At 40.1% G+C, this 26,961-nt stretch overlaps 2 protein-coding genes across 4 annotated transcripts in view; both read left to right on the top strand.

The window, feature by feature from the left end:
• The first annotated feature begins 2,087 nt into the window (after positions 1-2,087).
• Positions 2,088-12,405, top strand: TMEM33 (transmembrane protein 33). Of its 2 annotated transcripts, none has more exons than XM_075709355.1 (7): positions 2,088-2,147; positions 3,292-3,386; positions 3,821-4,008; positions 4,964-5,031; positions 5,775-5,908; positions 7,825-7,908; positions 9,278-12,405. In XM_075709355.1, exons 1-7 carry the CDS (start codon positions 2,091-2,093, stop codon positions 9,405-9,407), a joined length of 756 nt encoding a protein of 251 aa, XP_075565470.1. In that variant the 5' UTR covers positions 2,088-2,090; the 3' UTR covers positions 9,408-12,405. The 2 variants fall into 2 exon arrangements, with proteins under 2 accessions (XP_075565470.1, XP_075565471.1); XM_075709356.1 differs by lacking the exon at positions 2,088-2,147 and adding an exon at positions 2,369-2,481.
• A 2,801-nt stretch (positions 12,406-15,206) lies between these two features.
• SLC30A9 (solute carrier family 30 member 9) overlaps positions 15,207-26,961 on the top strand; it is a 45,773-nt gene continuing 34,018 nt past the window's right edge. The window contains exons 1-2 of one of the 2 annotated variants that reach the window (XM_075709352.1): positions 15,207-15,224; positions 24,024-24,200. In XM_075709352.1, coding sequence (XP_075565467.1) covers positions 24,038-24,200 — 163 coding nt within the window. In that variant the 5' untranslated portion in view covers positions 15,207-15,224; positions 24,024-24,037. Of the gene's footprint in view, positions 15,225-22,040; positions 22,153-24,023; positions 24,201-26,961 lie in introns of those variants that run through there. The other variant, XM_075709354.1, reaches the window with a different exon arrangement.

The raw sequence follows: 26,961 nt of genomic DNA, 5'->3' as shown, positions 1-26,961 counted from the left end.
ATGGATTTGTCATCCTAAATCCATTTAAGAAATATATAATCTTGAAGACCGATCAGAAAGTTTTTTCCCTTGTGACACTTCAGTTTGGCATCTGGTGGTCTTCAGTGTGTACTTCCACATTACAGTTGCATCTAAAGAAATCTCCTGGATATATTACTATTTTCTTTTGTAATAAAGAAAATAATCTGGTAATTGTTAAACTTAATTTATGGGGGCAATATTCAAAGCTTTAATTTTTGTTTAGTGTAAGTGTTTGTCAGTCTTTTTACTACATGTTTGAGAACATGCAGCAGACACACCAAGAGTCCTAATCCTCTAGTGCTGTTTACCCGTAGAGTTTCCTCCACCCATAGAAAAATGGTCCCAAAACAGCAGGTAGTTCTTGTGCCTGCTTTGCAGCCACTTTAACGAGAGATGAGTGGCTGGGAAAAGAAGTGGAAAATCAGGTTCTGCATCTTCAATTTAAAAAGTGTTAATCAGCCTCAAGCCTTAGTTTACTTGTAATTGCTACGGTATTAGAACCCCTATCAGCTGACCCTTCTTTTGCCCTTTCCCTGCCAATGTGCTTTGTTACACATTCTCCAGATGTCTTCCCGAGCCTCTTCCTATCAATCTTTAAGTTTAACCATCATTAGCCAGAAATGAGGCTGATTGCGGATGTTGGTTCCAACATCCTTGGTCACAAAAATATATCTTTTTTGGCTCTTAAAGAGCAATTGAAAGCATCTAGGAACGACTAGAAACTGGAGCAGATGGCTCGCTGTCCTGGAATCCATGCTGCCAGAAGGGGGAACCTGCTGCACATCCTTAAGAGAAACTCAGGCGCACAAACCACAGGAGGCCACAAGAGCTAAAAGACAAAGGTGTCAGTCTTGAGGCCCTCGCTTCGTTTTCCTTGACCTTGATACCACTTCAGCCGAGTTATACTAGGTTTACAGACTTCCAGCTGAGAAGAGAAACATGTTTGCATGGTTATCTGGCACAGATCATTAAAAAAAAAAAATTAGAATTAAGACAAGGATCAGATTAATGAAGGGAGAATTAACCCTTCCCAAGATCTTGCAAAGGGCATATGCTCCATGTTGCAGAGTGAGCAGGAGGCTTCTGCTTTGTGCTATCCCACTTGGTCCTCCTGTCAACCTTGCTGATATACCTGTACTTGATTAAAGCTCTTTAGCGTTAAGGCTTAACAATTATTGACCCAAGATTTCATAAACTTATTTCAAAGCTGCTGCCTTTTAATTTTATACTGCTTACAGGATGAACATTTGGGCACATGTAGCTTCTTTTGCCTTTTTACATTATAAGGAACCAGTAACGCTAAACAACACGGACACAGCCTGAGGCGGCATGATATTTAATTTGCACATTGCATCATTGTTCTGCGACATCACCGTGCTACCAAAGCACCGTGGAGACGGAGAGCGTCCTGTCTAGGACCCGTGACGTTACGATTCCCGTTCACATTGCTGATGCACAGCACCAAGTCCGTGTCGCGCTAAGTGGCTCTGGGAAGCCCATTTGGCCCTCAGCGAGCGAACACTCCCCAGACTAGCGCCGAAGCGAGCACGACCACTGTTGCTGTTACTGTCACAAGGCAGGAGACCCCCACGGAGGCCCTACGGCGCACGCCGAGAAGCAGAGGCCGGGCCTGCTGCGGGCGGCAGGGCCCCAGGGGCCGGCGAGGCGCCGCACCAGAGGGGCTGCGGCGGAGGAAAGGGGCGACCCCGCCCTCCCCAGCGGCCTCGCCCCGGCAGACGCGTTCCCGGCCCGCCACCGTGGCCGCTCCCCAGGGGCAGCCCCGCACCGCCGCCCAGCGAGACCTTCTGACGTCGCCAGGCGCGGTCGGAAGCATCACGTCCCGGGCCTACATTGCCCGGCAGGCCCCGCGGCCTTCCGGAAGTGGCGTCAGCCCGTATCCGGGCAGCGCGCGGCGGACGCGGTGCGTGGTGCTTTGCCGGTTGTGGCGCTTGCGGTGGGTCGAGGGCGGCTGGGCCGGGAGCGGGAGCTTGGGAGGTGGCGGCGGCGGCTGCCTTGGCCGTCCCGGCCCCAGCCCCAGCTGAGGCGCTTCTCTCCCTTCAGGTGCGGCCATGGCGGACTCCACGCAGAACGGGCCTATGCAAGGCGGGGCCGGCGGCGGAGCCGTGGTAAGGAGCCCCCGGCCGTGGGCGGTGTGGGGAGCAGGCCGCGGCGCCGGCTCCGCTCTCGGGGCGGGGGCGTGAGGGTCCTGGCCCCGCTGGGCGCCCCTGGCCCCGCTGGGCGCCCGCTGCTGGCCCCGCGGCATGGCCGGCTGCTCGCCCGGGCGCAGGCAGGGGGAAGCAGCTCTTTCGCTTTCTGATTGAAAACTGGTTGTTGCTGTGCCGCCGTTCGTGAAAGTGTCTTCTCAGTCAAAACTAATTCCGTGTGACTGTAAATATGCGTCTGTGGTTATGTGGTGCTACCAAGCCAGTAGATAATGATATGAAGACGCTTGCAGGTTAGGTAGGTTAACTTCTAGTAATTTTCATTAAAAAAGGTCTAGGAACATAGAGGAAAAGAACAGCTTTCAAAAGCTGGTTCAAATTCGGAAAAAAAAATTTGAGCTCTTTCAAGTGAAAGGAAGCTGATGTTTTGACTCTTTGGCACCTAATGGCCAAAAGCATGCTGTGTTTCATTAGAGCCTTTTTGGTATGGGGACTGTATCAGGTGTGAAGAGGACTGTGGCTAAGGAGAGAGCTCAATAACAGGAGAGGTGCTAGATTACCATGAAAACCTTTTTTCTTTTTTTTGTGGCCAAGAATATGTAGGCCAAAACAATACCACTTTCCTTGTGATGTAGCTATGCTTAATTTACCTGACCCCTTCTTTTTTTCCCCTCCATAAGAAGTGTGGAGATTTAGCCCCAGGTGCATGAAGCGTATCCTAAAAGGAACCTTGAAGCAATAGATGCGAAAGTCGGTCAGGTCTAAAGACCTTGCATGATACGCTTTTGAAGCTCGCTGTTTTGTGAGGTTGGTTTGTTTAAGAAAAACTACCTCCATGCAAGATTTTACCGCTGTATTTTGTTGTAAGGTACAAAGGAGCCTTTTGATTCTGAGACAGCCAAGCTATTTTTGATCTGGCTAGTAACATCATATAAGTCAAGTTTCACACAAACAAAAAGATGCTGTTTGCTTCGAGCTATAATCTGATTCTGTTCAAGGTTGGAGAAAGACTTGCAATGTTAATATAGCAGGGAAGAATGTTCATTATATGCAAATATTAAGATACCAACTTCTGTGGGGGTTGGGTTTTTTTGTTCTTCTAATGTAGCAATTTCTGATGGCTAACAAGTTGGATACAGCAATGTGGATTTCCCGCTTGTTCACAGTTTACTGCTCAGCTTTATTTGTCCTGCCTCTTCTAGGGTATGTATGGTAATATTGTAAAATAGCATTAAAAATCTACAAAGTAACTACACTCCCTTTTCATAGAGTTGTTTTTCATGTAAGGGTGAACTTCTATTATTCAGCTTACTTGGATGCTTTTTGTTAGAACAGTTTACATATTTTTAGATTGGTTTACAACATGTTTAGGTGTGTTTGGAAAATGTGTTGAGTAACTGTAAAATAGTGGCAAATGCATGTTTTTGTAGTTATGGAGTAATACATTGAGTTGTTTTACCTTTGGTACCTGCAGTAAGTCAGTGTTAGCAGTTTTTGAATTGTATTTTGGTAATAGTGTGTATGTACGATATAGAAATATTTCAGGTATTGTGCAATTGTGATGCAATTCTCAAGGGTGGAAGGCTTCTGAGCAGGGGCTTGGTTCATATGGTAACATCTCCTCTGATGATTTGCAGGTTGCATGAAGCAGCAAGCTTTTATCAGCGTGCCTTGCTGGCAAATGCTCTTACTAGTGCCCTCCGACTACACCAAAGGCTACCGCACTTTCAGCTTAGCAGGGCGTTTCTGGCCCAGGCTTTGTTGGAGGACAGCTGCCACTACCTGTTGTACTCTCTTATCTTTGTGAATTCCTACCCTGTTACAAGTATCCTTTACTTGTGTCATCCTGGTAATGTTTTTAAATATCTTGATTCTTTTCATCACCTGTGCCATGATTTGAAGAACTAGTTTAAACTAGAATAGATTTGCTATTCATAGAGCATACTCTATGTAAAATAGGAGAGGCTTATGTTGATTGATCCATATTCAGGTTAATCATCTCTGTAACTAGTGCATTGCTATCTCTGGTTACTTATATTTTCTTTCCCTGAGACTTCAGTGGCTTTTATGACCAGTCTTTTGTGATACTTTGAGAAGTTGGTGACTCTCATTTATTACCAGTACAGGGTTTATATATGACTCCTCACTGTAGGTAGGACATATATCATGTAGAGTGACAATTATTCAGTAGTAGCTTTTTCAGATAAGTTATTAAACAGATGAAGTCTGCAAAAAAGACTTACTCCTGTGGCTTGTGACATGAAAGAACTGACTTTTCTTTGTGCCACTTTGTACGTACGCTTAATGTCCTACTCTTAAAATGTCTCTGGCAGAGGAGTGTCTACGTTCTTGCTTTCTAAAATCTGAATGGCTGGCAACTGCATGTTCTTTGGTGAAGAAATGCATTTAGTAGCATCTCTTAATAAAAAATATTATGACTACATGTATATGATAGATTTTAAGAAGTGACCTCACATGCACAAAGAATGCATTTTAGTAGAAATGCACTGGTGTGCAATGGTGTGTGTCGTACTTTTGCATACCTGCATACATGCACATTTTGAAGTTAATAAAAATGCATAGCGAAGAGAAGGTGTAAGAAGCAAAGGGAAGATCTATAAATATAGTTGTCGGACATACACATGTCTTAATCCAGTATAGGTCATTCTAACCAACCTCTTGCAAAGAGCCATCAAGCTATGACCTGTGTGTTAGCATCACATCACGGAGAAATATGAAGCACTTCTGCAGCCTATAATTTTCCTTATCGCTTGCTTCAGTGAGTATTTTTCCAGTTCTGCTGTTCTCTTTGCTTCATGCTGCCACATATACAAAGAAGGTTCTTGATGTAAGTATGATATGTATGATACGATTAATACTGTTGGTATTCTTGGGGTTTATAAACAGGTTTGAGTTGCAGCTATGGTTTCCTTTAGCTTCATTAGAGGAGTTAGGGTGAAATTGTAGTATGGAATCTCAGCACAGTGAATCTGAGAGAACCTAATCTTCTGTTATGACTCAATGATATGTTGGAGTTGACACTAATTATTTTTCTTCAAATGCTGTTCTTTGAAGGAAGCAAATACTGTGTGACAGTTAAGTTGAAACTTAAGACATGTCTCTTCAAGCCAAACCATAGCCTGTGAAATTTAATGTTGTATTTCAGTAGTAAAATAAGAAACTACAGGGTGACGCTATGAAGCAAAATACTTGTGAGTTGGACCTGCTGCTCAATGAACTGCCTTGTGCAGCTTAATGTAACTCCAGCCATTGTTGTTCCTAACTGGGCTGTGTTGCTACCATGAGTACTTCCTCCTAGTGGACAGAGTAAGGCTCATGGCCACCTCTGTGCAGTTGAACCTAAAATGACTGGGTGAGGGAATTGCAACACCTCATGTTTCAAATTGAACTCCATGTAATTACGGAGTTCCAAGCTTCCGGTAGTTTTCTTTGGGATACTAATCTCAATACCTTTAAAGGCTCTAGTCTTAAAATGCTTAAGTAAGTTGTAAATTGTTAGTATTTTGATTTCTTTATGCTACAGAAGGTAAATTGTATGTTTTCTGGCCATCTTTTTTTTCTTGTTTAAAGGCACGAAGTTCAAATAGTCTGCCCTTTCTGAGAAATCTTTTAGAGAAACTGAGTGCTAATCAGCAGAATATTCTAAAATTCATTGCTTGCAATGAAATTTTCCTGATGCCAGCTACAGTTTTTATGCTCTTCAGGTAAGAATTACCATAAGTATTTTCAGAACTAGAAACTTTCTGCACAAGATTACTTTTTGCAGTTGAGTTCTCTGTGGGTCACAGATCTCTATTTGTATGATTCTGGCTGACCAAGGCTTGAACTTAGAATTAGATTTATTTGATTCCTAGGCTTCTCAAGTTGGTGCATCATGAAATCAAAAAGCATTCACTGTGACATAACTGAGTACCAAAAAAACCCTTCCCTTTCATGGCATGGGTGACATTGTTGGGTCAAATCAAATTTTTTCATGTGTGTAACTTGCATTCCTCTACACTGTTCAGTAAGTTTATTTTTGGCCAGTGTAATAGAATATTAAGATCTTCATCTTCACTGAAAGTGAACTCTTATTCTTGACTATTGGATTCCAGAAATCTAAGTGGCATGAAATTTCATTGTGCTAAAAGTGTGCAAGCAGGAGTAGGTTATGTCCTCTCCTGTGTAACTTCTGACCATTTTTTAATATCTGTTTGGCTTTACCTACTGTGCAGCCTGTTGATTTCATTTTAGGGATCTTGAGCTATGTGTGTTGGAATCCTGCTGAAGTCATATAGGCATAATGACCTGCCAGTCACTAAGTTTGGGTCAATGCCCTTTAATATTTGGAGGGGGAATAACGTCCTTTGTTCTATACAGGTTGTAGCACAGTGAGAGCATTTGTCCTGAGTGGTCTCACAGGCAGCAGAAGGGAGGCTTTATCTTGGAAGTTGATAGAATGCATCATTTGTCTTTATGTTTTGATATGTCAGCTGAACACTTCAATGCTTCAGCACTGAAGGATTCCATTTCATATAAGGCCACTTACCAACTGACAGATACACTCTGTATCCAGTATCTGAAACATTCAAGTGGTTTAAAATTCTCTTTAGGAGAACTTTTTTTTTCCCCTCTCTCTGGAGAATTTAGTATGTGAAGTATTGCTACTCGATAAGTCATCTAGTAGAGGACTAGTGAAGCTTGTAAAAGATCATATACCAAATTCTAAAATAGTATAATGTTTAAATGCAGCTATTGTGAGAATTTGTTCTTTAAACTATTTTAGCATATTAAATTGCTTGTAAGTGCTGTACAGGTGCAAGATTCCTTCTTTTCCTCTTCCTGTAGCTCACTTTCCTTTTCACTTTATATTTTTTCTTCTGGGTAAAGATATTGCTCATACGTGAAGGAGCTCTAGTTCCTGGAACTGTCATGTTCATCTTTAAACAGAGCTTTTTAATATTGTGTTATATAAAGAAGCTTCAGTCATTAAAACTAAACTCACGGTATTTCAGTGCTTTGCTGTGTATGGTTTGTATGCTACCCTTTCACTGTTCTACAGCACCATCATGTGAAACAGCAGCTTTGTAAAGTATCAAAACCTAATTTCAGTGTAACTGAAATAGTTGGCTATCAGCTTGGCATTAATATTTCAATACATCTATAATAGTCTCCAGTGTGTCCTGAGAAGTTTTGCAAAAGATACTAGAAATATGGTCCAGATACTCAAAGTGCTACTATTACAGTGGAAAAAGCTTGCTGTAACTGGACTATTTATGTTGGCCAATTTCTGTGCTTGACCAGCAAGCTTCTTAATACTGAACAGGCATCCACCATCACTTCTGTGATTCTTTGCCTGCCACCAGAAATGAGGCATATAAAAAAAACTTCATAAATATAAAATCAATACAAGAACAGCACTTTAACTGCTTCATTGAGCAGTTTTAGTCTGTAATGTAAGTTTCTGCTTTTGTAAGTGTATGGTTACTTACTTTTTTTCTTGTCAGATCTAGATTATCTGGACCAATGTGACCCCAGTGTAGCTTTCTTTGAGCCTAATTTGCTTCCTTGTATTAGGAAAAGTCCTGGTTTGGGGTTGTTTTTTGTCAGTATTAAGCTCTACTTCTCTGTTCTTTTTCAGTGGGCAAGGGAGTCTGCTCCAGCCGTTCATTTACTATAGGTTTCTTACGTTACGCTACTCCTCTCGGCGAAATCCATACTGTCGGTAAGCACTAAATTGATTTTGGAAGTTAATGTTTAAGCATTCAGAATTTTTTTGTTCTAAAATGAATGCATAACTCATAATACTAAATCTGCAAATGGTAATTGTAGAACATGGAACACACCTGGATGCTAAAAAAACCCAACAGCTGGTTCAAGGTTACATTTCTTTCATGTAACTGAACTTTTCTGAAATGTACCATCATCCTTGAGTGGGAGCTTTCATAACATGTTTGTATAATTAAAACTATGCTTTGGGAGAAGGAAGTCTTTTAATTGTTCTACAACCATTTACCAGAAAGGTATCCTTATTTTTAGATTCCAGGCCTATTTGAGGCTAAGTCTGTACATGAGCAGGAACTTATGAACTTGTGTAACGTTGACAGAAAAAAAAAATCTGTGGATGATCTTAAACATGTTCATTACCTCTTTCAGTTAAATTTGTAAGTCAGGTTAATTATAATTGAAATAGAGCCTTATTGATTTTGTTTGAAAGTTGGTCAAGCTAATCCTATTCCTTTAAACTTTGAAACCATAAATATTTCTATGAGGACTTGCTCAGGTCAGTGCTTTCTCAGAACTTTTCTTATGACAAGTGTTGCATAGTGTAAGATTTTGTGAACATACTTTCCAGTGTGATCACTACCTGGTTAGAAAATGGTTTGCTGAAGTACCAAGGAAGTGGCTTTGGCTGCCATGGTATGCAAAGACAGGTCTGAGAATCCTAAACTTAATCGCCTCCTATTCCCTGCTGTTTTGTAAGAAATCCATTGTTCCATCTTGGTACATTTTTTTTTTTAACAAAAAAAAAAAATCTTTGAAGGTGTTTTACTACTTTGGTATCTAAAAATTAAGTTGTGCAATACTAAAACTAACTTTCAATAGAACTAGTTTATTCAAGATTTTTCTGCTGGCATTTATGTAGTTTTAAGGGAAACCACTGGTGTGGGTTTTATTTCTCACATCTGTCTCTTACAGTTGCTTCTAGAGTGCAGCGGTTTTGCATTCTGGCAAGAAGCAGAGCAAATGCACAATTACCTCTCAACTCCTTACACTGTTTCTGATAAAGCATTGCACCTTTTTTTAATAGTGTTGGGGTTTTTTTTGCTTGAAGGTAGAATTTTTCTGCTGTCTTTATATCTGTCCTCAGCTGGAAGTTGCTGAACTAAAGTTAATTAAAAAGTTAATGTTTAAAGGACAAGAATTCTGAAGCCCTTGCAAGATATTGCAACACTGAGTTGATCTAAAGAACTTGCTAACTAGAGTGTGGGGGGGGGTGTTGAGAAAAGAAGTGAATGAAAAAGATTTAGATGATACTTACGTCTGATAAATGCTGTCGGATTTTAATGCTCTCTTTAAATCTGATTTTTCAGGACTCTCTTCACTGAGCTGAGAATTGTTGTTGAACACTTAATAATGAAGCCCTCATGCCCTGTTTTTGTAAGAAGACTATGCCTCAGCAGCATTTCCTTTATAAGCAGATTGGCACCAACTGTTGCATAGCCAAATTTCAGGCACTTGTGTTTTGTGAACATTATGAGCAGCTGGCACTTCTGCTATTACTGATTATAAATTCCTGGTTTTCCACTGATCTCACTCCAGGCTGTATAAAAATGTGTATATGCTTTTCTTGGAGATAATATGAAATTTAGCATATCAAAAGCAAGTCATGGAAACTTAAAATTAGTGTGCTGTATTGCTAATTGGTGGAGGGAAAAAAAAAAAGTAGCTGCATCCTATCCAAAACATGCCCAGTCATAAGAATTTTTCTTTTAGGAATCAAGGATTGGTTGAGGTTGATTAAAACTTTAAGTCGTCTGTGCTCAGTAGGTTTATGTTACTTGGAACTATAGCTACTGTAGGATGTGTCCAGTGGATAGCAGTTGTTACACATACCTATGCAGTACACTTTGGACAGTATTCTTCTGCTTACTAAATGTATCTGTAGAACCATTTTGTCTAAATTACGATACTCAATGTAAAAATATGGCCCACTCTGAATTTACAAAAGGGATTAAAATCTATGAAGCTGGCATAGTTAACACCTTTTCTGAAGAAGAGGCTATTTTTATTAATATTACTTAAAAAGAACTCTTCCAAGTTTCTACCTTGTTACATAGTCTTACATTATGTTGTTGGAAGAAATCTCAAGACTCTGATCACAGAAAACTGTGCAGTTATCTTGTCGTAAGAAGATGTTTTACCAAGCCAAACTGCTGACCTGTAGGCTTTTCAGACAAAGATGCAATGCTTAAACTTTTAACTGTCTCTTAACTAATCCATGTAAACAAAGTAACTTTTGCAGGATCGTTGCAGATTTGTTTTTGTGTCTACATAAAAGTGAGACTGCAGTAATTCAAGCATGTCAGCTTTTTAGAAAATTAATCTGTAGCTAGTTCTATATAAATTGTTCTTCCAGTTTCTGAGACTCTCATTGTGATGGGAAATTTGCATAAAGGATTGCACCTGTTTAGGCAGCTTCTGAAACAAATGAGTGCAGGATTTTTTGGCATAAATCCATCTGAGTGATCTGAAGCCAGTGTCATGACTACAGAATTGAATATTAAATCGAGTGCTGATTATGCATTCACCCAGCAGCTTGACAGGTAGGTTGTGGAAGAAGAATGTTACCTGTCTGAACACAACTTCTTTCCATAAATTCAAGGCAAATTATTTGCCTAATCTTCTGTAGTTAATGTTAATATTCTAACTGCATAAAATTAAAGGGGTTTCATTGGCCTTTTGTAAACTTCTGTAGCACTGTACTTAACTATTCTTCCTCCTTGGTCGGAGAAATCTTATGTGAAACACTTTCAGTCTTTAAGCAAAGTATTTTCCTGTAACTATTGAGTTATCTTGTTTGTGATGTGGATATCATTGACTTTGCAGTTGTATTAGTTTGTTAGATCAGAGCCATGTATTTATACACTTACTTCATTTTTTGCTCAACCTCTTGGTACTGATGAACCAATTGCTAATTGAATATGATATTTTTTGACTACTTGTCTTGCTCTCTGAACGTGATTAGCTATTTATAGAACACTTGCACACTGCAGAAGCAACTGCATGCAGTAATGCTCTACAGCTGCTAAAGACTTGCAACAAGGTTCACTCTATGTATATCCTGTAATGTGAGGATTTTATAAAAACTGAAATTTCTACTGCAATAAAAGGAGTGTTAAATGTAATTTGCTAGGCTCTTCAAGCTTATTTTCTCTCTAACAGAACATGCTGATGCTTGAACCTGGAAGTTGAGCAGAATGCTGTCCTGTGTGTATGTGTACATGTTCTTACATTCCCACTGCTGCTTCTGAATTGGGACACAATATCTTGTGCATTTCTAAATTATTTTATAGGGAATTTCTGCCTTCTAAAGTGCAAAAGTTTATGACCCTTTCCTTCAAAATTTAACCCAAGAATAAGCACGGCAACAGTATCTAATCAGAGCAGAAATTTAGACCTGCTTCTCACCAATTCTTCAGCACTGTTCTAGACCCTGTTTTCCTGTTACATGGTATATTTTTTTGAGTGGTGACATCAGACTCTGTTCAGCTCTTTGCAGTACTGTGAGTTAAGAATTAATTTTGTCAGGTAAGTGGGCCCCCATACTGGGAGTAGAAGGCAAATAAATACTTCTGTAATTAGTGTAAGCAAAATAACATGTTAGTTGTGAGCAAACTTTTCTGGTCTAAGACTGCTGTTATGGGTGCAGCCTACTGTTCCTTTAATTGTATGCTGTCATTAAATTAGAGAAGAGTCTAAATTGGATCTGATGTCTTGCAACTGTAACTGAAGGATGCTAAGTCTTGAGATCCAACTCTATGAATGGATGAGGAAGATGAAAAGGAATAAGTGAATGATATTTCAGTAAGTAGAGAGTTGGAAGACAGTGCCACAAACTGGAGCTTTTATGTGGGTACCGAATTTCTTGTTAGCTCTTTCTATTAAGTCTTAAAAATGGATCAAGAGGAGGAAGATCTTTCATGAATGGGATTTGATTTGTCTAGTAGTATATTCTTGGCTTTGCAAGGAGTTGCTTGACAAATGAGGCCTGGGTTTTACTTGTGGCCTGGTAAAACTTGCCTGTCTGTGCCTGGAAAACATGGAACACTGAGGTAGGAATAACTTCCAAGCAAAGTAAATAGGGCAACTGACCTGCACTCTGCATCAACTTTTTTTTAACTGCAGCCTTTAGGCTGTCTGAATGATAACACTAAGTTTACTCAATGCTGGCAAAAACATTCTGTCCTTGTGCCTGCTTCCTTACCACAGTTTGTGACTGTTTCTCTACTAATGATTAAATTAAACACATGAAATGCTGGTTGTGTCCTGGTAGCTTGAGATTTTTCTGGGGAAAAGAACTGTATGTTCATGTTGCTGTGCTGTCAACAGCTAGCTGTGATGCAGAGGCTGTAACAGAAGTCTGTGGTAGTAGAGAAATTTTGCAACTGACTATAAAAAGCCTGCCAACCCCAACTGTGAAGCAGAGGAGTTTTTTTTCCTTCTGAAAGGTTGTCTACCTAATGTGGTAATTGTTTCCACTGGTATAAATCACACTGGTCATTGTTTTTATTGTCTTTGCTTTCATAAGTTAAAGTGCTGTTGCATAAATTCTGTGGGTGGACCTACCCCTTGCTGTGCACACGCTTGCTGTAGAAGTGATGCTCCTAAGACTTGTCTGTTCTCACCTGTAGATAAATAAAGCATCAGGACCCACTAGGTCTGTTGGAGTAGCTAATGCCAGTTGGGATTTCTTACATGCAAAGTAATTCACTAATGGATCCATTATTTCCTTTATTGTCTTTAATTTTATACTTTTATTGTCATTTTTGTGCTGTCAGTTTTATGTTTTGTTCCCTTCTTTGATAGATGTTCAAGGGGAGCAATATCCGTTAATATTTTAAGTTACACATTTTAAGGATATTTTTAATATACTGTAATCATGAGCCACTATTTGTTGCAACAGTTTTTGAGCTGCTAACTATGTATGTGATGGTACTGTTCAAACAAATAATGTAGCTGGTTATTTTGTACAGTCTGTGTTGGACCTTTTTATCGTTAGGTGCCTGTATTGCAACATTTGCTGTGCAGATCCCCGGTTAATTAAGGAAGCACAGTTCTTGCGCATTTTACAGCCAGGGAATGAAGCATGGAAGGAAAGCACTCACCTGAGGCCATCTAAGAGCTCTGGTAGAGCAGGAAGTAGAAAAAAGAAAGAGTTGGGCAAGAGTCCAGGGGGCATTATGATTCATTTCTACCCCACATATGACTTCTTGGTCCTGTTTCCAAAATGATACTAACTGCTGCTTAAGCAGTTTCAGAAATACTGTACCTTACAGTGCTCAGATTAAGCGTAGCAAAGACCATCGAGCTAGAACAGCATGTTCTTTTAAAGTGGTGTCAAAAATTGATTCTCATGTGCAAAAGCTAGGTATGGCCCCAGTATCCTCATCTTTCTGGTGAGGAAAAGTAATGCAACAGAGTTGAGATCATGAACACTTATATGCTAGATGTTAGTAGGGTATGCTGATCTGTTGTAATTGTCTATAATTTTTAATTGCCGCAGTGCAAGTATTTGTGGTTATATGAACCAATTTCAGTGTAGTTTATGTTTGTACTGTAACTTTTAATGTGCTGTAAGTTTTTTAAAATCACAGGAAGGGTCAGGCCTTGCTGTTCTAAATCGCCTTTTAAGGACAGAACCTGAAGCAATCCTTTATTTCAAAGATGCATTATCAGTATGGATAATGTAATTGAATTTAATCTCAAATGTGGATTCAAAAATATCTTTTTCATAAAATGTCAGCATTACTTACTAACTCTTCTGCAGAAGCTAGCTCTGTGATAATAGCAGATATTGTGCAGGTAAGGGAGTTTCATTGCTTAGTTCTGTGCCATCCAGATGGTACAAACTTCTAAAATGAATTGAAAAATTCATCTTTTACTTGTATTCAAGGACTGAGGCACAAAATGCTAATGTAAGGGCTCAGAGGGGAAATATAGTTCTCCTGCATATTTGAGAAAATGTGAAGCCCTTTCAAGAAAATCTAATAAACATAATAATCACAGGCTGCTGACACTAAGGAAAAAGCACCTCATTCGCTCTTTCTTTTATGCAGTGATTTACTGGTCCCTACTGATTTTCAAATTGGATCACTGCAGTAAATTATCCATGCCAGTACCTGTGAAAGAAAGCACTGGGATCCATATTTGTTTAGTGCTGTGCTTAAATCAGCAAGAATGATAAATTTGATGGTATGAAATTGGAAATATCAAGGGCTTTTCTCAGTGAATGAGCAAGTATCTCCATTTGTAATTTATTGTGACCCCTTTTCACTGTATGTGCTTTGTATGTTAAATATTTATTTCAAAACAAATTAAATTGGTTTTTTTTGTATTGATACAGCTATGGTTTTGTTGATGTTCTTGAAATCAAATTGTATAGGCTTTTTTGTCTGGATTTAAAATATTAGCAATGTTGTGTTGCAAAACAGCACTTGTTTAAGTTCAAATCTCTGAGTTTGAGTTACTGACCAACAGCTTTCTGTGTTAAATGTTCTAGGTGCGTGTCGGGTGGGTGGTTTGGGGTTTCTTTTTTTTTTTTTTTTTGTTTAGTGTAGGATGCAGTGAGCTACTGTGGCTTCTTATTTGTGTTTTTTTTTCTAGAGAAAAAGGAAGATTAAGCTGTATATCAAAACCAAGAGAGCTGATCCCTGTCTTTAATTGGAGCTATTCTGCTTTACACCTGGTGTAGTTAACACAAGTCTTGTGAAAAAATTACATATATGCTCCGTGTACTGCCATATTTTCTGTGCAATTTTTAATAAAGTTGACTGTACACCTGTGTTTTGGCAGTCATCTTGTCCCTTTAATCTTAAAATATGTTACTTTGTGACTGATTACATCCCACTACCTAAATAAGTGCCACTGCTGAACTGAAAACGAGTCATAGCTAGCGCTTGATTACTTGCAGTTTATATCAGTATAATAATTGTTTTGCAACTAGTAAGCTAAATTGTAAACTAGTGTTGTTAATAATGTGATCCTATGTTACCTTTCTTCTTGTGGGCTAGGCTTAGCTCATTTGTGATGGCATGTTAAATAGCTGACTTCCGTTCAACCCCAGTGCCAACCAGATGGACTTCATTCTACCACAGCTGGCTACCACCATGCAGCTGTGGATTTGTAGAAGCAGTAGTGTGGACTGTGTTCTGAGGAGCCATGAAAGACACTGCTCTTAAAAGAAAGCAATGGTTAATTTGAGTTCATCTCCCTTTATCCAGGTTTCCATGTGCCTGACCATGATATCTTGCTTGTAAGGTGAGTAAACTGTTGCAGCAGTCCAGGCTCCTGCCTGGGGTGAGGAAACTGGTTTCCCTGAGAACAAGGGCAGATCATGGTATTTTCATTTGCTCTGTATGTGTTCCTACGAATGTTCACTGAGGCACCTTTGCCAATGTGAAGAGCAAGAGTATGTTGGATGATTATATTTAGCAGGAAAATTAAGCTGAAAATCAGAAATGATAAAGGTGCAGGGCTAGATTATCTGCAAGGGTTAAAGCAATGCCAACTATAGTTTTCACAAAGGTGGAAGTATAATAGAAGGAGAAGGAAGAGAAATGGGGAGAAATGTTAGGAGAATGCAGTTCAGTGCTATGTGCTGAAAAGAAGTATGGAAATCCTGCTGGGTGCTCTTGCTTTCACAAATCCCAATTCACCATTCATGGTTTTATGCCGTCGGTATCCTCTGGATAGTACTTAAGTCTTCTAGCTGTAAATTATTCCTAATTTAGTCTCTATTAAAGTACTATTGGAATAGCATGTTCAGATGCTGCTATGTTGTACAAGAGCTGACAGGCTGATCTTGGCTTACTTAAAATGGAAAACAGCTGCAGTGGAATTATGTTTTCTTGTCCATTATGTTTGAAGCTCCTGTAGTGGAAAAGTAGAGAAATAAACACTTACTATGGTCTATATTGCTACTGGGCTTCTTGGCTTTGTTTTTTTTTAGCTTTTCTGTTTCCATGTTGCTTTGCTACGTTTTTATATTGGCAATCTAGGGGAAGGTATCGTATGTGCAACTGCATGGGGTTTTGTCCTGATGTATGTTGGCTTCTGTGCAAAGACACATATAGAACATTATATTCATAACTCAGCATTTTAACATGTTTGGATTTAATTTGTTTAATCTAGAAAAATCTGACCAAACAGTGTTTTGAGATGACAGATGTTTGCCTATTACAATCCCTTTCAATGTACTTTCTGTTACAGCCACTTCAGTTAGGTTCTGACTAAAGCACAACAAAAATCATTGTGAATCCTTTCAGTGATAAAGTTTAAATCAAAGGCATTATTAGCAAGTGTTTTTTGTAATGGCAGATGGAAATCTGAAGTTGACTTTATGAATTCTCATGTGTCCACTGGCATTTTATTGGTTGTATAACTGTATAATACAGAAATACTGAAACATCAGAAGCTACAGTTACAGCATCAAGCATTAGTTCAGCGTGCATTTGTTGTGCATCCAGTGGTTCTATTCACATTTTTAATTCTCTTTTTTAACATCACTCTGGGGCAGAGGTAAGCAAGATGTTTGGTTGCATCAATGTGTATGTGCTGTGTATCAATGATGTGTATGTATACTTACAGCAGCAGACAGATGACTAAATAAAACACAGAATATTTTGAGGGGTTTTTGCCATTTGGCTTTTTTAATACATTTTGCTCTTTATGACTAAAAAGCCTCTTCCTGCCCTCTGTAAGCCTTCTCTCTTTGCAGAGCATTACACATTTGTATGGGAAATAGTTTTAAAAAAAATATTCTTGCACTGCATAGGTGCTTCTAATATCTTGCCTTTTTACACTTCAAGAGTACTAGTCAAGCTTATTTCACATTCTTGTAATCATTTTTTTTTTCTTACAAGCAAAAGAATCAAGTTGCTTTTAAGCTGGTCCTTGCTTTGTTCATGTAAAAGATTGTAGGACAGGTGGAGTAGCAGGAGACTAGACCTGATGATGCAGGAAGCTTCCTGCAGTCCTGTGTTCCTGTGCACGTCTGCATATTACTGTAGAGATAAGAGTAGCTGTTTCGATATATTATGTATTATATATCTGGTATTTAAGAATTTTAAACTAGCTTTCTGCTTTAGGATGAAGGTAAGTGCTGCTAACCTTAGGAGTTATTTTTTCTTACTCAAAGGCTGGAAATTTTATTTGATGATACGATTTGGTCAGCTGAAACAAAATGAATTCTTCCGTGTGCTAGTTTTATTCCAAACCAGTGACCTCTAGTGGCTGGTTTGCAACTATGAAGCAAAACATTTTAGCATTTTAATGTGCTCCTCGTGTATGTTGGCTACAGGAGAGTCTTTTTCCCTTTAGATTTCTCAGGAGAATCATGTCTTTTCACGATTTATTGTACTTTGGCTTCACAGGTATCTATCTGCCTTATGCATTAGAAAGGAGATCAAAAGAAAACCAGATTTATGGTTAAGGTTTCTTTAAAGAAGTAATGACTCACAAGCCCAAATGTTTGTTGTGATTGTTGGGAACCTAAAAGACCCTAAGATCTGTGAGAGCATCCCATAATAAAGGTCTTAAAAAAATTATTGTCAAATCCTTGCAGTCATAAAGCATAGTAATTATATTGGCAGAATCCTGATTCCTTTTTTGCTGCTTTACAGCTGAAGTCTTTCCTACATGTGTATGGGATTATTGATACAGGAACAGTAATATTTTCATCTTTTTTCCTGCATATCTATGAAGTGCACATTTCTGGATATACGTTGTATGAATCTTTCCCTTTTCTCTAATTTGATTGTAGCTGCCTATGTCCCAGTATAACTCCCATTGATTTCTGTTGAGATAGGCAAGTGACTCTCCATTCCCAACTGTGAGAGCAAATTCTTTAAAAGTGTAATGCCTCCCTTTAGGAAAACAGAGTATTGGATAGCTAAAAGGAGTGCCTGCATTGGCATGTCAAATCAGAGCCATACTGGGTTTTTCAAGTGAATCCCCTGATTGTTCTCATTTACCATGAAACCAAACTGGAATGTCTGCTCTAGGCTCACCCCTGATGAGCTCTAGTCTGTCACGGATACAGGAGCCAGGTGGGAGCTGCATTACTGCCAAGGTCTCCTGTGTGTACCAAGTGCATATGGCAGTGGAGGGCTTCCAAACCATGGAGACAACAGGTGCTCTCTTCAGGTCTTCTGAGCACTAAATAAAGGGCCAGATGATACCTCTGCCTCCATGTCTGCTGTCAATCTCTAGCCCTCAAAGTTTATCCCATCTTTCTCCTATCCTGGTATTCCTTCCCTTCTTTACCTGTCCTGTCTCCTGTTGTCTGCTCTTGTGAAACCCTTTCTCTCTTCTGGAATTCCCTCCCTTTGCTTTATTGTACTCCAACTTCAACTGATTCTGCAGGACTGATGTCAGCTTGGCCTGCCAGAAGATCTGGCATGTGTCACCTGGGTTCCCAGCAGCAGGAGGTCACTGGCCACTGCTGGGCTCAAAAAGGGTGGTTGAGTACTCCTGCACGCAGTTCAAGAAACTGAAGATGACTCTGCTGGTGTTCAGGTGAATGAACTGCATGTGAATATTTGAAAACACTTATCCATGTGCTGGAAATGAAAGATATTTACTTGTAGTTTATGTTGATCTTTGACCCAGTGACCATGAAATAACTTCACAGACCTATGTGACTCAGAGCAGTGTTACACAGACTTCCGTAGATTCACCATTTTGTGCTTCAGAAGAGTCATTTGCCTCAAGCACCTGCCCACCACAAAATATTTTCTCTTTTTCTGTGAATTTAAATATTTTACCTGAAAAACTTAAAGGCTTTGGTTTGGGATCACTGGAATACTTTATGTATTCATACTTTTTTTGAACTATCAGTGTGTATTTGCTTGGTGTTAACAATACATGTGTAGTATCATAAAAGGTGCAAAATCAGTCTTTCCCTTTTAAAAACCTTGCTATGCTGTATGAAAGATACACAAGGTGGGATGTTATGGGAATCCCAAAAGAGTAAACTGTAGTAAGTCATTACACCATCTCTTGCCAATGATCTGGGGACACTGCAAGTCTGTTCCACTCTATGAACTTGAAATCTTTAATGAATTTCAGAATCGAAAATATTCAAATTGGCTTTATATTACATAATTTTTCATATAAAGAACACTAAAATCCTTCACTGTATATTAGCCTTTACATATCACAGATTTCTTGCCAGATAGTAACATTGGAGAATTTCATCATGATGTACTGTTGTAGTGTGAGTAATCCAGTCAGTTACTGATTTCTTTTAAGTAAACAAGAAGGAGGAAAAAAGTTTCCAAAGGTCTATATTTCAATCCAGTTGCCTGTCTTTACTTAGAACTGCTTACAGATCAAGAAACTTTTCAATTGTCTCCATAAAGCAGGTTCTAAATCTTAAAAGGTTGTACCCACACAGTCCCTCTTCTTTCTGAAGACCTTTTTAATGTGGTAAAGCAACTTAACCTTGTAAATTTGTAAGAACTTATATATATAAATATATATATATAAAACATACCACAAGGTAATATGCTTTATACAACAAGGTTCTAGAGTTTTTGCAAAAGGATGCCTCAGGAAATGACACCAATACGGTAGCCAGCCTCCCTCTTATGAGCAGTATATCAAGGTCTTCACGCAACAGGTATATGAGCAGCCTCTGTCCCCTAGCCAGAGGTTCAGATGGCATAGAAGCCCCTGTACAAGCATGGCATATATAAATAATATATTTTTTAATCAGGTCAGAGTTTAGCAACTTGAATGTGAATGAGATTTTTTTTCTTTTCTTTAAACTGGCTTGATTTCATGAAATATGGGCTTAAAATAGCTATTGAATAATCATTATTCCCAATTAAACCTTAGGAAGTAATTCCAGCTATATTGAATAAAAATCTTGCCACTCAATGAGATACAAGATCTCACCTATTCGCTATGGCTATATATAGTAGGGTTTTTTGCCATAGGCAAAAACTTTAATATAGTTTGGATGTGCTGAAATACGTAAACAGTTCCCTATCATTTCGGGTGTTTCTCCATTCATTGCTAGTGATTAATAACTAACAGTAGTGATGCTCATAAACAAGCATTTGAGATTTTTGTTTTAGGATGCTGCAGCTATGTGCCATGAGGCATGGCAATTCATTATCAATTGCTTTATGTACTCGGCTATCCCATGCTGAACAGGCTGTTATTGATGTTCTTTTGCCTGTTCTTTTGTCTCCTTCCTCAGGTTTCAGTATTTATCAATAGAAAGGTTCATGCAGAGCCCTTGATAATGTAAATCCTGGTTGACTGCCTCACTGGTAGTATCTGTTAGTCTGTCTATGATATTCCAGCTTTATTATTTTCCTTCCTGTTTCATATTTACAACAACAAAACCAGACAAGGCAAATTCAGTTATTCAGCTAGATAGAAGAACATGAAATAGTTCAGTAATTCCATTTGGTTTTGGATAGGAAATGATAAATCTGAAGAAAAATATTTTTAGAAGTAATGCAACTGTTAGCTTCTCTTCTAGAGTATAGCAGAGACTCTTCAGGAGTTACAAATGTTTCAAGAATGTCTAGATTCTTTCAAATATCTTTACGTAGGGAAAAGAAAGGGAATTCTGTTAACCTCATGTTTCGTGGTTTTTTTTTTTTTTTTTAGTTAGGCTCTTGCCAAAATAATAAGCAGCCAGCAAAACATACATCAGCTGCAAGTTAGACCCCAGCTAAAATTGGTGAATTGACCCCACCTTTGCTACTTTACAACTTGCAGTGAATTTAGTATTTAATTCCATTGCCGTACATCTGGTACTTAATGATACAGCATCTGTTGCAATAGTCCTGATTCACCTGGTATGGCTGCAATTGGACTACTGGGAAGAAGGGTGTTAATTATTTTATGCAAGTATTTCACTTCAATCTGCCTCCATTGGGCTTCCAGGAAAACTTGTAATGGCAGCGCTAATAGCTAGCTGGCTGGTAAAGAAGTTATGTGCCAGCAAACCTTGTTCAAAATCTAATTGGGTATGTTAAAGACAGGCACTGTAATAATTCTCCTCAGTGATCAAATGCTTTGGGGATTATCAGGCACATTAATTATCCACATACCCTGCCAAGCTAACTTCTGGTGAGCTCTCATGCTCCTCACAGCGTGCAAATGAAGACAAGGAAGCCAGAGACGCTTTGTCAGTCATGTAAGCTAACATCAAAGCTGTCCTGGAACAACTTAAAATTGCCCAAATGTGGTTTGGTGGGGTTTTTGTTTGTTTGTTTGTTTGTTTTAAATTAAAAAAAAAGGTGTAATATGATACCAGTGGGACTAATTACATGCATGGTTCTGAGCCAGAAGAGCAGGAAGTGTCACAGCAGGGCTGGGCTGGCTGCAAGAAGACATCACAATCCTCTGACTGCAGGATCATCTGCAGGGCACGCTGGAGAAAGAAAGGTTTTGGTTTTTTTGTTTTTTTTTTTTTTTTTAAATTAGATTTTGTTTTGTCAGCACGGACCCGGGAAGCACGTTTTAGGGGACACGCAGAGGTAGGGAAGAGCATTTTCACATAAAAAACCTTGCCAAGAGATGTAGCATAGGCGTTTCAATGTTATCTACTAAAAACACAGTACGTGTTTTCACCCGTGCTAACAAATTTAGCGTGCGTACGTACGTCAGTCACACCCACACACGCACGTATATATTATCTCTCTATTACGAGCAGCAAAGCAGCTGCTCCCGACGCCTCCTTCAGGTGCAGCCCCGCTGCAGGCGAGCCGGAGGGGTGGGGGGGCGATCAGGGTCCAGCCGGTTTTAAACGCCAGCCCGGAGCGGGGCCGTCCTGGCCGCCCCGTCCCTCCCAGGCCCGGCCCCGCCGCGGGCGCCCGGCCCAGCTGAGGCGAGGCGAGGCGGCCGCTCCGCGCAGGCGCGGCTGAGTCAGCGGCGGCGGCCGGGCGTCCCCGAGGTCCCCCCGCACATCCGGGTGCCGCGGCGCCGCCCACCGCCGGCTGCCGCTGCCGCCCGGGGGCCAGCGGGGGCCGCGCCGGGGCCGGGCCGGGGCCTCCTCTCCGATGCGAATCGGCGCCCGCTCGCCGGCCGCTGGCGGGGAGCGGCCAGGCTCCGCGTGCGGTCGCCGCCATGATGCCGGCCCTGGCCGCCCAGCGGCGGGGCTGCCGCGGCCTCTACCGGCTGTACCTGCGGTGCGGGGCGCCGCCGCTCCCCCGCGCCTGTCACGGTGAGTCCCTCGGGGCCCGGCCCGCCGCCGCGGCGGGCCCCCGCCTTCCCCGGTCGAGTCCCGTTGGGAAGCCGTAGTCAGGCTGCGTGCTGGCGTGGGGGGAAGCGGTGCCGGCCGGCCGGCCGCGGGCGGCAGCAGGGGCGGGAGGGGGTTCCTCCTGAGGCAGCCAGGCTGCTCCCGCCTGGGGGGCATCTCCGGGCCGGCAGCCGCCGGGGAGCGCCGGCTGCCCTCCGAGTGCCCACTTGAAGCGGAGGAAAGCGTCCAAGTGGTGAGTGCCTCGGTGGGGGGCGGCGTATCCTGACCGGCGTAGCGCCTTACGGCCCGTGTGTTCGCACGCCCTTCCTAGGCCTGGCGGCACCAGCCTTGCAGAAAACTGATGCATCACGGCCGTCTGTGCGGTTGAAGTTTGCGGTAATTCTACCAAGTGAAGCGTCGTCTTGCAGGACTTGCGTTGCTCTGAGTGAGCCCTGGCTTTTCCTTGAGGCCACAGATCCCATGAAGTTTGAATTCTGACCGGGTTTGTCCCTCTTCATGTAATCGCATGTGGTTGAATTGCAGCAAATATCTTTTTCTTTAATGGTTTCTTCTGTGCATACGGATTAGTAGGAAAAACGTCCTCTAAATGTGCTGATTAAGTTTCCCTTTTTCAACTGCTCCAGTATCGCCAAAGCTTAGGAAACAACGCTGCTCATCTTGTGCCATATATTTATTGTAGTCTTTTGCGAATTGTAATCAGTAAGTTCACAGCTGAGCTGTGTTGAGTTCATTTTTCTGGGTTTTTGTCACATTAGCAACAACTAGTAGTAAGAGCTTATCTGACTTTTGCGGTGAAATTATTCTTCTGGAAGGTTCAGATGGGTGCATGCACATATGCAGATGTATCTACTGTAGTGGACTAAAATAAAAGGAAAGCTGTTGAGACTGTTGTGGGACAAACAGTTTTATAAAATATTACCATTTTGTTGAGAGGTGCATTATTCATATATGATTAGTCATACTTTCTATGACTTATCAGCACTGCTTAACTTTTTTTTTTTATTATTTATTTATTCTTTTAATGAGTGCTTTCCAAAGCAGCCAGTTGGCCTGTTGCACTTCTGGTTGGAGGAGTTATATACCCTCTCTACAGAAGTGTTTGTGCTGCCTAAAAGAAACTGGTTGCTAACGCAGGTTGGACAGTTCTGCTTTTGGCTAGTCTTTTGAAATTGAAGATTGCCTACCCAGGGTGATTTGTCAGTAGGCTTTTTACATAGTTACCTTTTAATTTGTCTGTTGTAAATGCTGCAGAATTTAAGATTCTTCTGTATAAAATGTTTTATACAATGTTGTGTGCTTTTCTATGTAACTTCTGTAGCATGTTGTTCTTGATTTGTAATGCACACAGTTCAGTTTTTCTTAATTGGTAAGCTGTGGCTTGTACAGGGTGTACACACAGAGTGTACACTGGCTAATAGTTTCGTAGTGGTCTGTATTTGTTCTGTTATCGATACTTTTTTTAGAGACTTTGAGGCAGTATGACTAGAATGGGACTTAATATTCAGTCAGCTAATCTTATCAAATAGCTTTGTATCTTCTTTCTTCTTTTTTTACCCCCTTAAGATCATCTAGAGGTCTTTGGAAAAAGTGCATACCACATTGTATGGGAAAAACCCCTAATGTTAGAATGAAGTTTAAAAGTGGATCTTTGAAGGGAGGCAGTGAAAGCATGCTGTGTACTTCCATTTTGTAATTCCTAAACCTGCGTAAAATAAGCACAGCTCAGTACGTAAAAGCTGACTTTCCATAACTTGTGCTGGTATAGCTGGACCGCTTTCCCTTCTTTTTCCTTCCAAAACAGTTGCCTGAAAATCGTTTTTTCCTCCCCCTGTTAGGATGGCAAGCTTCAATGAAAAGTGGGAGTCTGTCTTATATTCTACCATGCAATCGTCTGCCTGTGCAGTTGATGAGTCAAGTGAGAGTTTATACCTCCAATGGCCAGAAAAAAGATCTTGGATCAGAAGATACAAATAGATCAACCCCTGAAGAAACCATGCATAAAGTTGGAACAGGTAGTGCTAAGCTAAAATACAGACTATTTATATAAATGTAAAAACTTTATGTATTTAACAATTGATAACTTTTTTTTTAATTATGTAATATTACGGTTGCAGAATTCTGAGTATTTGTTGTTTGTGGGCATCTATATATACATTTCAAATGCATAAGCAGAGAGGAATGCTGAAATGTATTTCTTTGTCATTCCAGTATTTAAAAGATTTAAGTTTAGAGTAATGAAATTTAAAGTGGTGATGATAAAATGTGGATGTCAGAAGGGATTAGGTAACTTAAGGGATAAGAAATAGAATGTATTACTTCTCTTTTACCACCTTGCTTGCTTACTTGAATTCTTCTTGTAGTATTTCAGGTTCGTTGTGTGAAATGAACTAGTCGTTAAGATTGAATGAGTGTGAATACTGAGCACTGTGACTTCTCCAGGTCAGGCTATAGATGACTGGTAAAGAAGGCTGAGCCGTTTCATCTGCTAGAGCTTTCTGTTTCTGACAGTTGTCATACCTGCAGCATTCACATTAAACACTTGATATGATGGCATAAGCTGACCCTCCTTGCTGTTCAGTTTGACTGTAAATCTTGTGCTAGTTAGGTGCTTGTGAAATTCAGAACTGTCTTGTCCTTGCTCTATCGTCGTATCCTCTATTTTTTCTGCTTATTCAGTGTAGGACTGCACAGATATATGTTTGGAAGGCTACTGTGCTTAAGAGGTAACAAATGCTTTTTAAAACAAAAGTTCTCTTTCTGTGTGCTTTTGTCTAAAACTAAGTGGTCTGCTAAAGAAAATTTTCTTCTCTTCATTGTCAGGTTAGCAGGTATTCATTCTTTCTTTAGTAACTTGTAAATTCCTGAGACTTGCAGCAGTCTTTAAAAGCTAGTAACTATATAGAGTAGCATAGCCAGCTAAGAGTATTACTTTTCTGATGTTCGGAAGTACAAAAGTGAATCTTAGAACAACACTTAAGTGTAACAATTGGATATTATTTCTTAAGTCTGTGACTGGATTGTAGAAGAGGGTAATACGTAAGACAGTTTACATTTCTTGGATAGTCTTGAGCTGAAGATGGTTGCTAGAGGGTGAGATTCTTGTAGAAGAATGTCTGCCTGAATACAGTGAAAGACTGTAGAGCCAGTTGTAGTTGTTGGTATTTTCTGGGTTTTTAATGGGCAGTTACAGGTGTTAAAAATCAGACATGTGAAAACAGTCTAGCCCTATTGCTTTCGTGATTGCCTTAAGTTTATATAATCGTTGACTATCATCAGAAAGGGTGTTCCCAACTTCTCTCACCCCATCTGCCTACTCCTTCTCTTGTGCTGGCATTAATGATGCTTAGGCCTGTTTTGTGAAAAACTAATTGCTTTCTTGTTTTGCGGAGCTAGGGTAGAGGTAGAATGGACCAGTAAGCTGATCCTGCTCACTGTCTCTAAAATGGCTGGAGGAGAGATGCTGCCCTTGTGAGCGTGGCCTTGAGTCATAGTAAGCCTTGAGTGGAACTGTGCCACATGGGCACCGTGAGACTTACTTTTTGTTGAGAGTGGGGGCCGATGTATGCAAGCGTATATGAAACTGCAGCCTAGAGGTATTGTGCATAGATGAACAATTGCTTTGAAGTTTATTTTGGAATGCATATTGTAATACGCATGCTTAATTTAGGGTGTGTTTTCCAGGGCCTAGTGGATAGAACGTTCTTATGCATTATGGATGTATTACTACTGTTTATTTAAAAAAAAATTTTTTTGATAGAATTCTGAAAAGGTAATATACTACTTGTAAAGATTGCCATACTTTTTCCAGTAACTTAAATATTTAGCAAATAATGGATCTCTTTTGGACTTCCATTTCTTTATCGGTAAACTTGGGAAATGCTTTTGCTTTTAATATGATATGGCAAATACTAGTCTATTCATCTTGAACGTTCTAGCATATCAGCCTTTGCTTGTCTGAAAAACAGTGATTGTTAATTGAAGTATTCAGTACTCTTCCCCCCCCCCCCCCCCCCCCCCCCCTCACTGATGCACTGTGATTTTGTCCAGCCTCTAGGATGAGGTAGTAAACTTTAAAAGGGTACTTGGTGTACATAGATACAAATCTTTATATTTTTGTGCCTTTCCCCCCACCCCCCTCTGAAATCTTATGACCCAATCTTTTCTTAAATAGTTTTGGTGATATTTCTTTCAGTGACATAAATGGTTGCACGCAGTTTCTGAAAAGAAACTACTACTCAGTTTTTGCTAAGCAATCTTAGCTCAAGTTTTTTATCATGACTATTGATAGATCGACTGCCTGGTGTTTTAAACGAGGTAAAAAAAGAAAGGAAAGGAACAGCAATGTTTTTTTTTGCTTTTGTTTTCAAGTCAAACAATAACTGATAGGGATGACTGTTTTAGGAATGCTGTTTATTTGTGGACCAGCCTTATTTGTTGTGTAATAAGATCAGTTTCATAAATTTTTAAGTGTTACTTTTCCAAGAAAGTATACATAGATTGTTATTAGCCTTAGTCCTCAGTTGCTGTTAGGGCAATAACTAATTGCCTGATGGACAGATAGTTATGTAGTCCAAGCTTCAAGAATATCTGACCTTTGAGTAATTTGAGTATCTCGTTAACGCAGACCAGCTTGAAGAATCTTCAGTGTTTTTTTTTAATATGTCACTTTCAACAAGGGCAGTTTTAATTTTGTTAACGACTGTGGATGTGTGGCAAACCTCCAGTGTTAGAGAGTGTTAGGGCACAAGAGTGGGTATGTTGGTTCAATGTGGT

Source organism: Pelecanus crispus, chromosome 4, assembly GCF_030463565.1.
Source record: "Pelecanus crispus isolate bPelCri1 chromosome 4, bPelCri1.pri, whole genome shotgun sequence".
NCBI classification, from domain to species: domain Eukaryota; kingdom Metazoa; phylum Chordata; class Aves; order Pelecaniformes; family Pelecanidae; genus Pelecanus; species Pelecanus crispus.
This window is presented reverse-complemented; position numbering and strand designations above follow the sequence as displayed.

Excerpts from the sequence above, each read along its gene's own strand:
- TMEM33 (XM_075709355.1), top strand. The coding sequence starts at position 2,091 with ATGGCGGACTCCACGCAGAACGGGCCTATGCAAGGCGGGGCCGGCGGC. Across the intron at positions 4,009-4,963 it reads GAATTCCTACCCTGTTACAA|TGAGTATTTTTCCAGTTCTG; the intron begins GTATCCTTTACT and ends CGCTTGCTTCAG. Across the intron at positions 5,909-7,824 it reads ACAGTTTTTATGCTCTTCAG|TGGGCAAGGGAGTCTGCTCC; the intron begins GTAAGAATTACC and ends GTTCTTTTTCAG.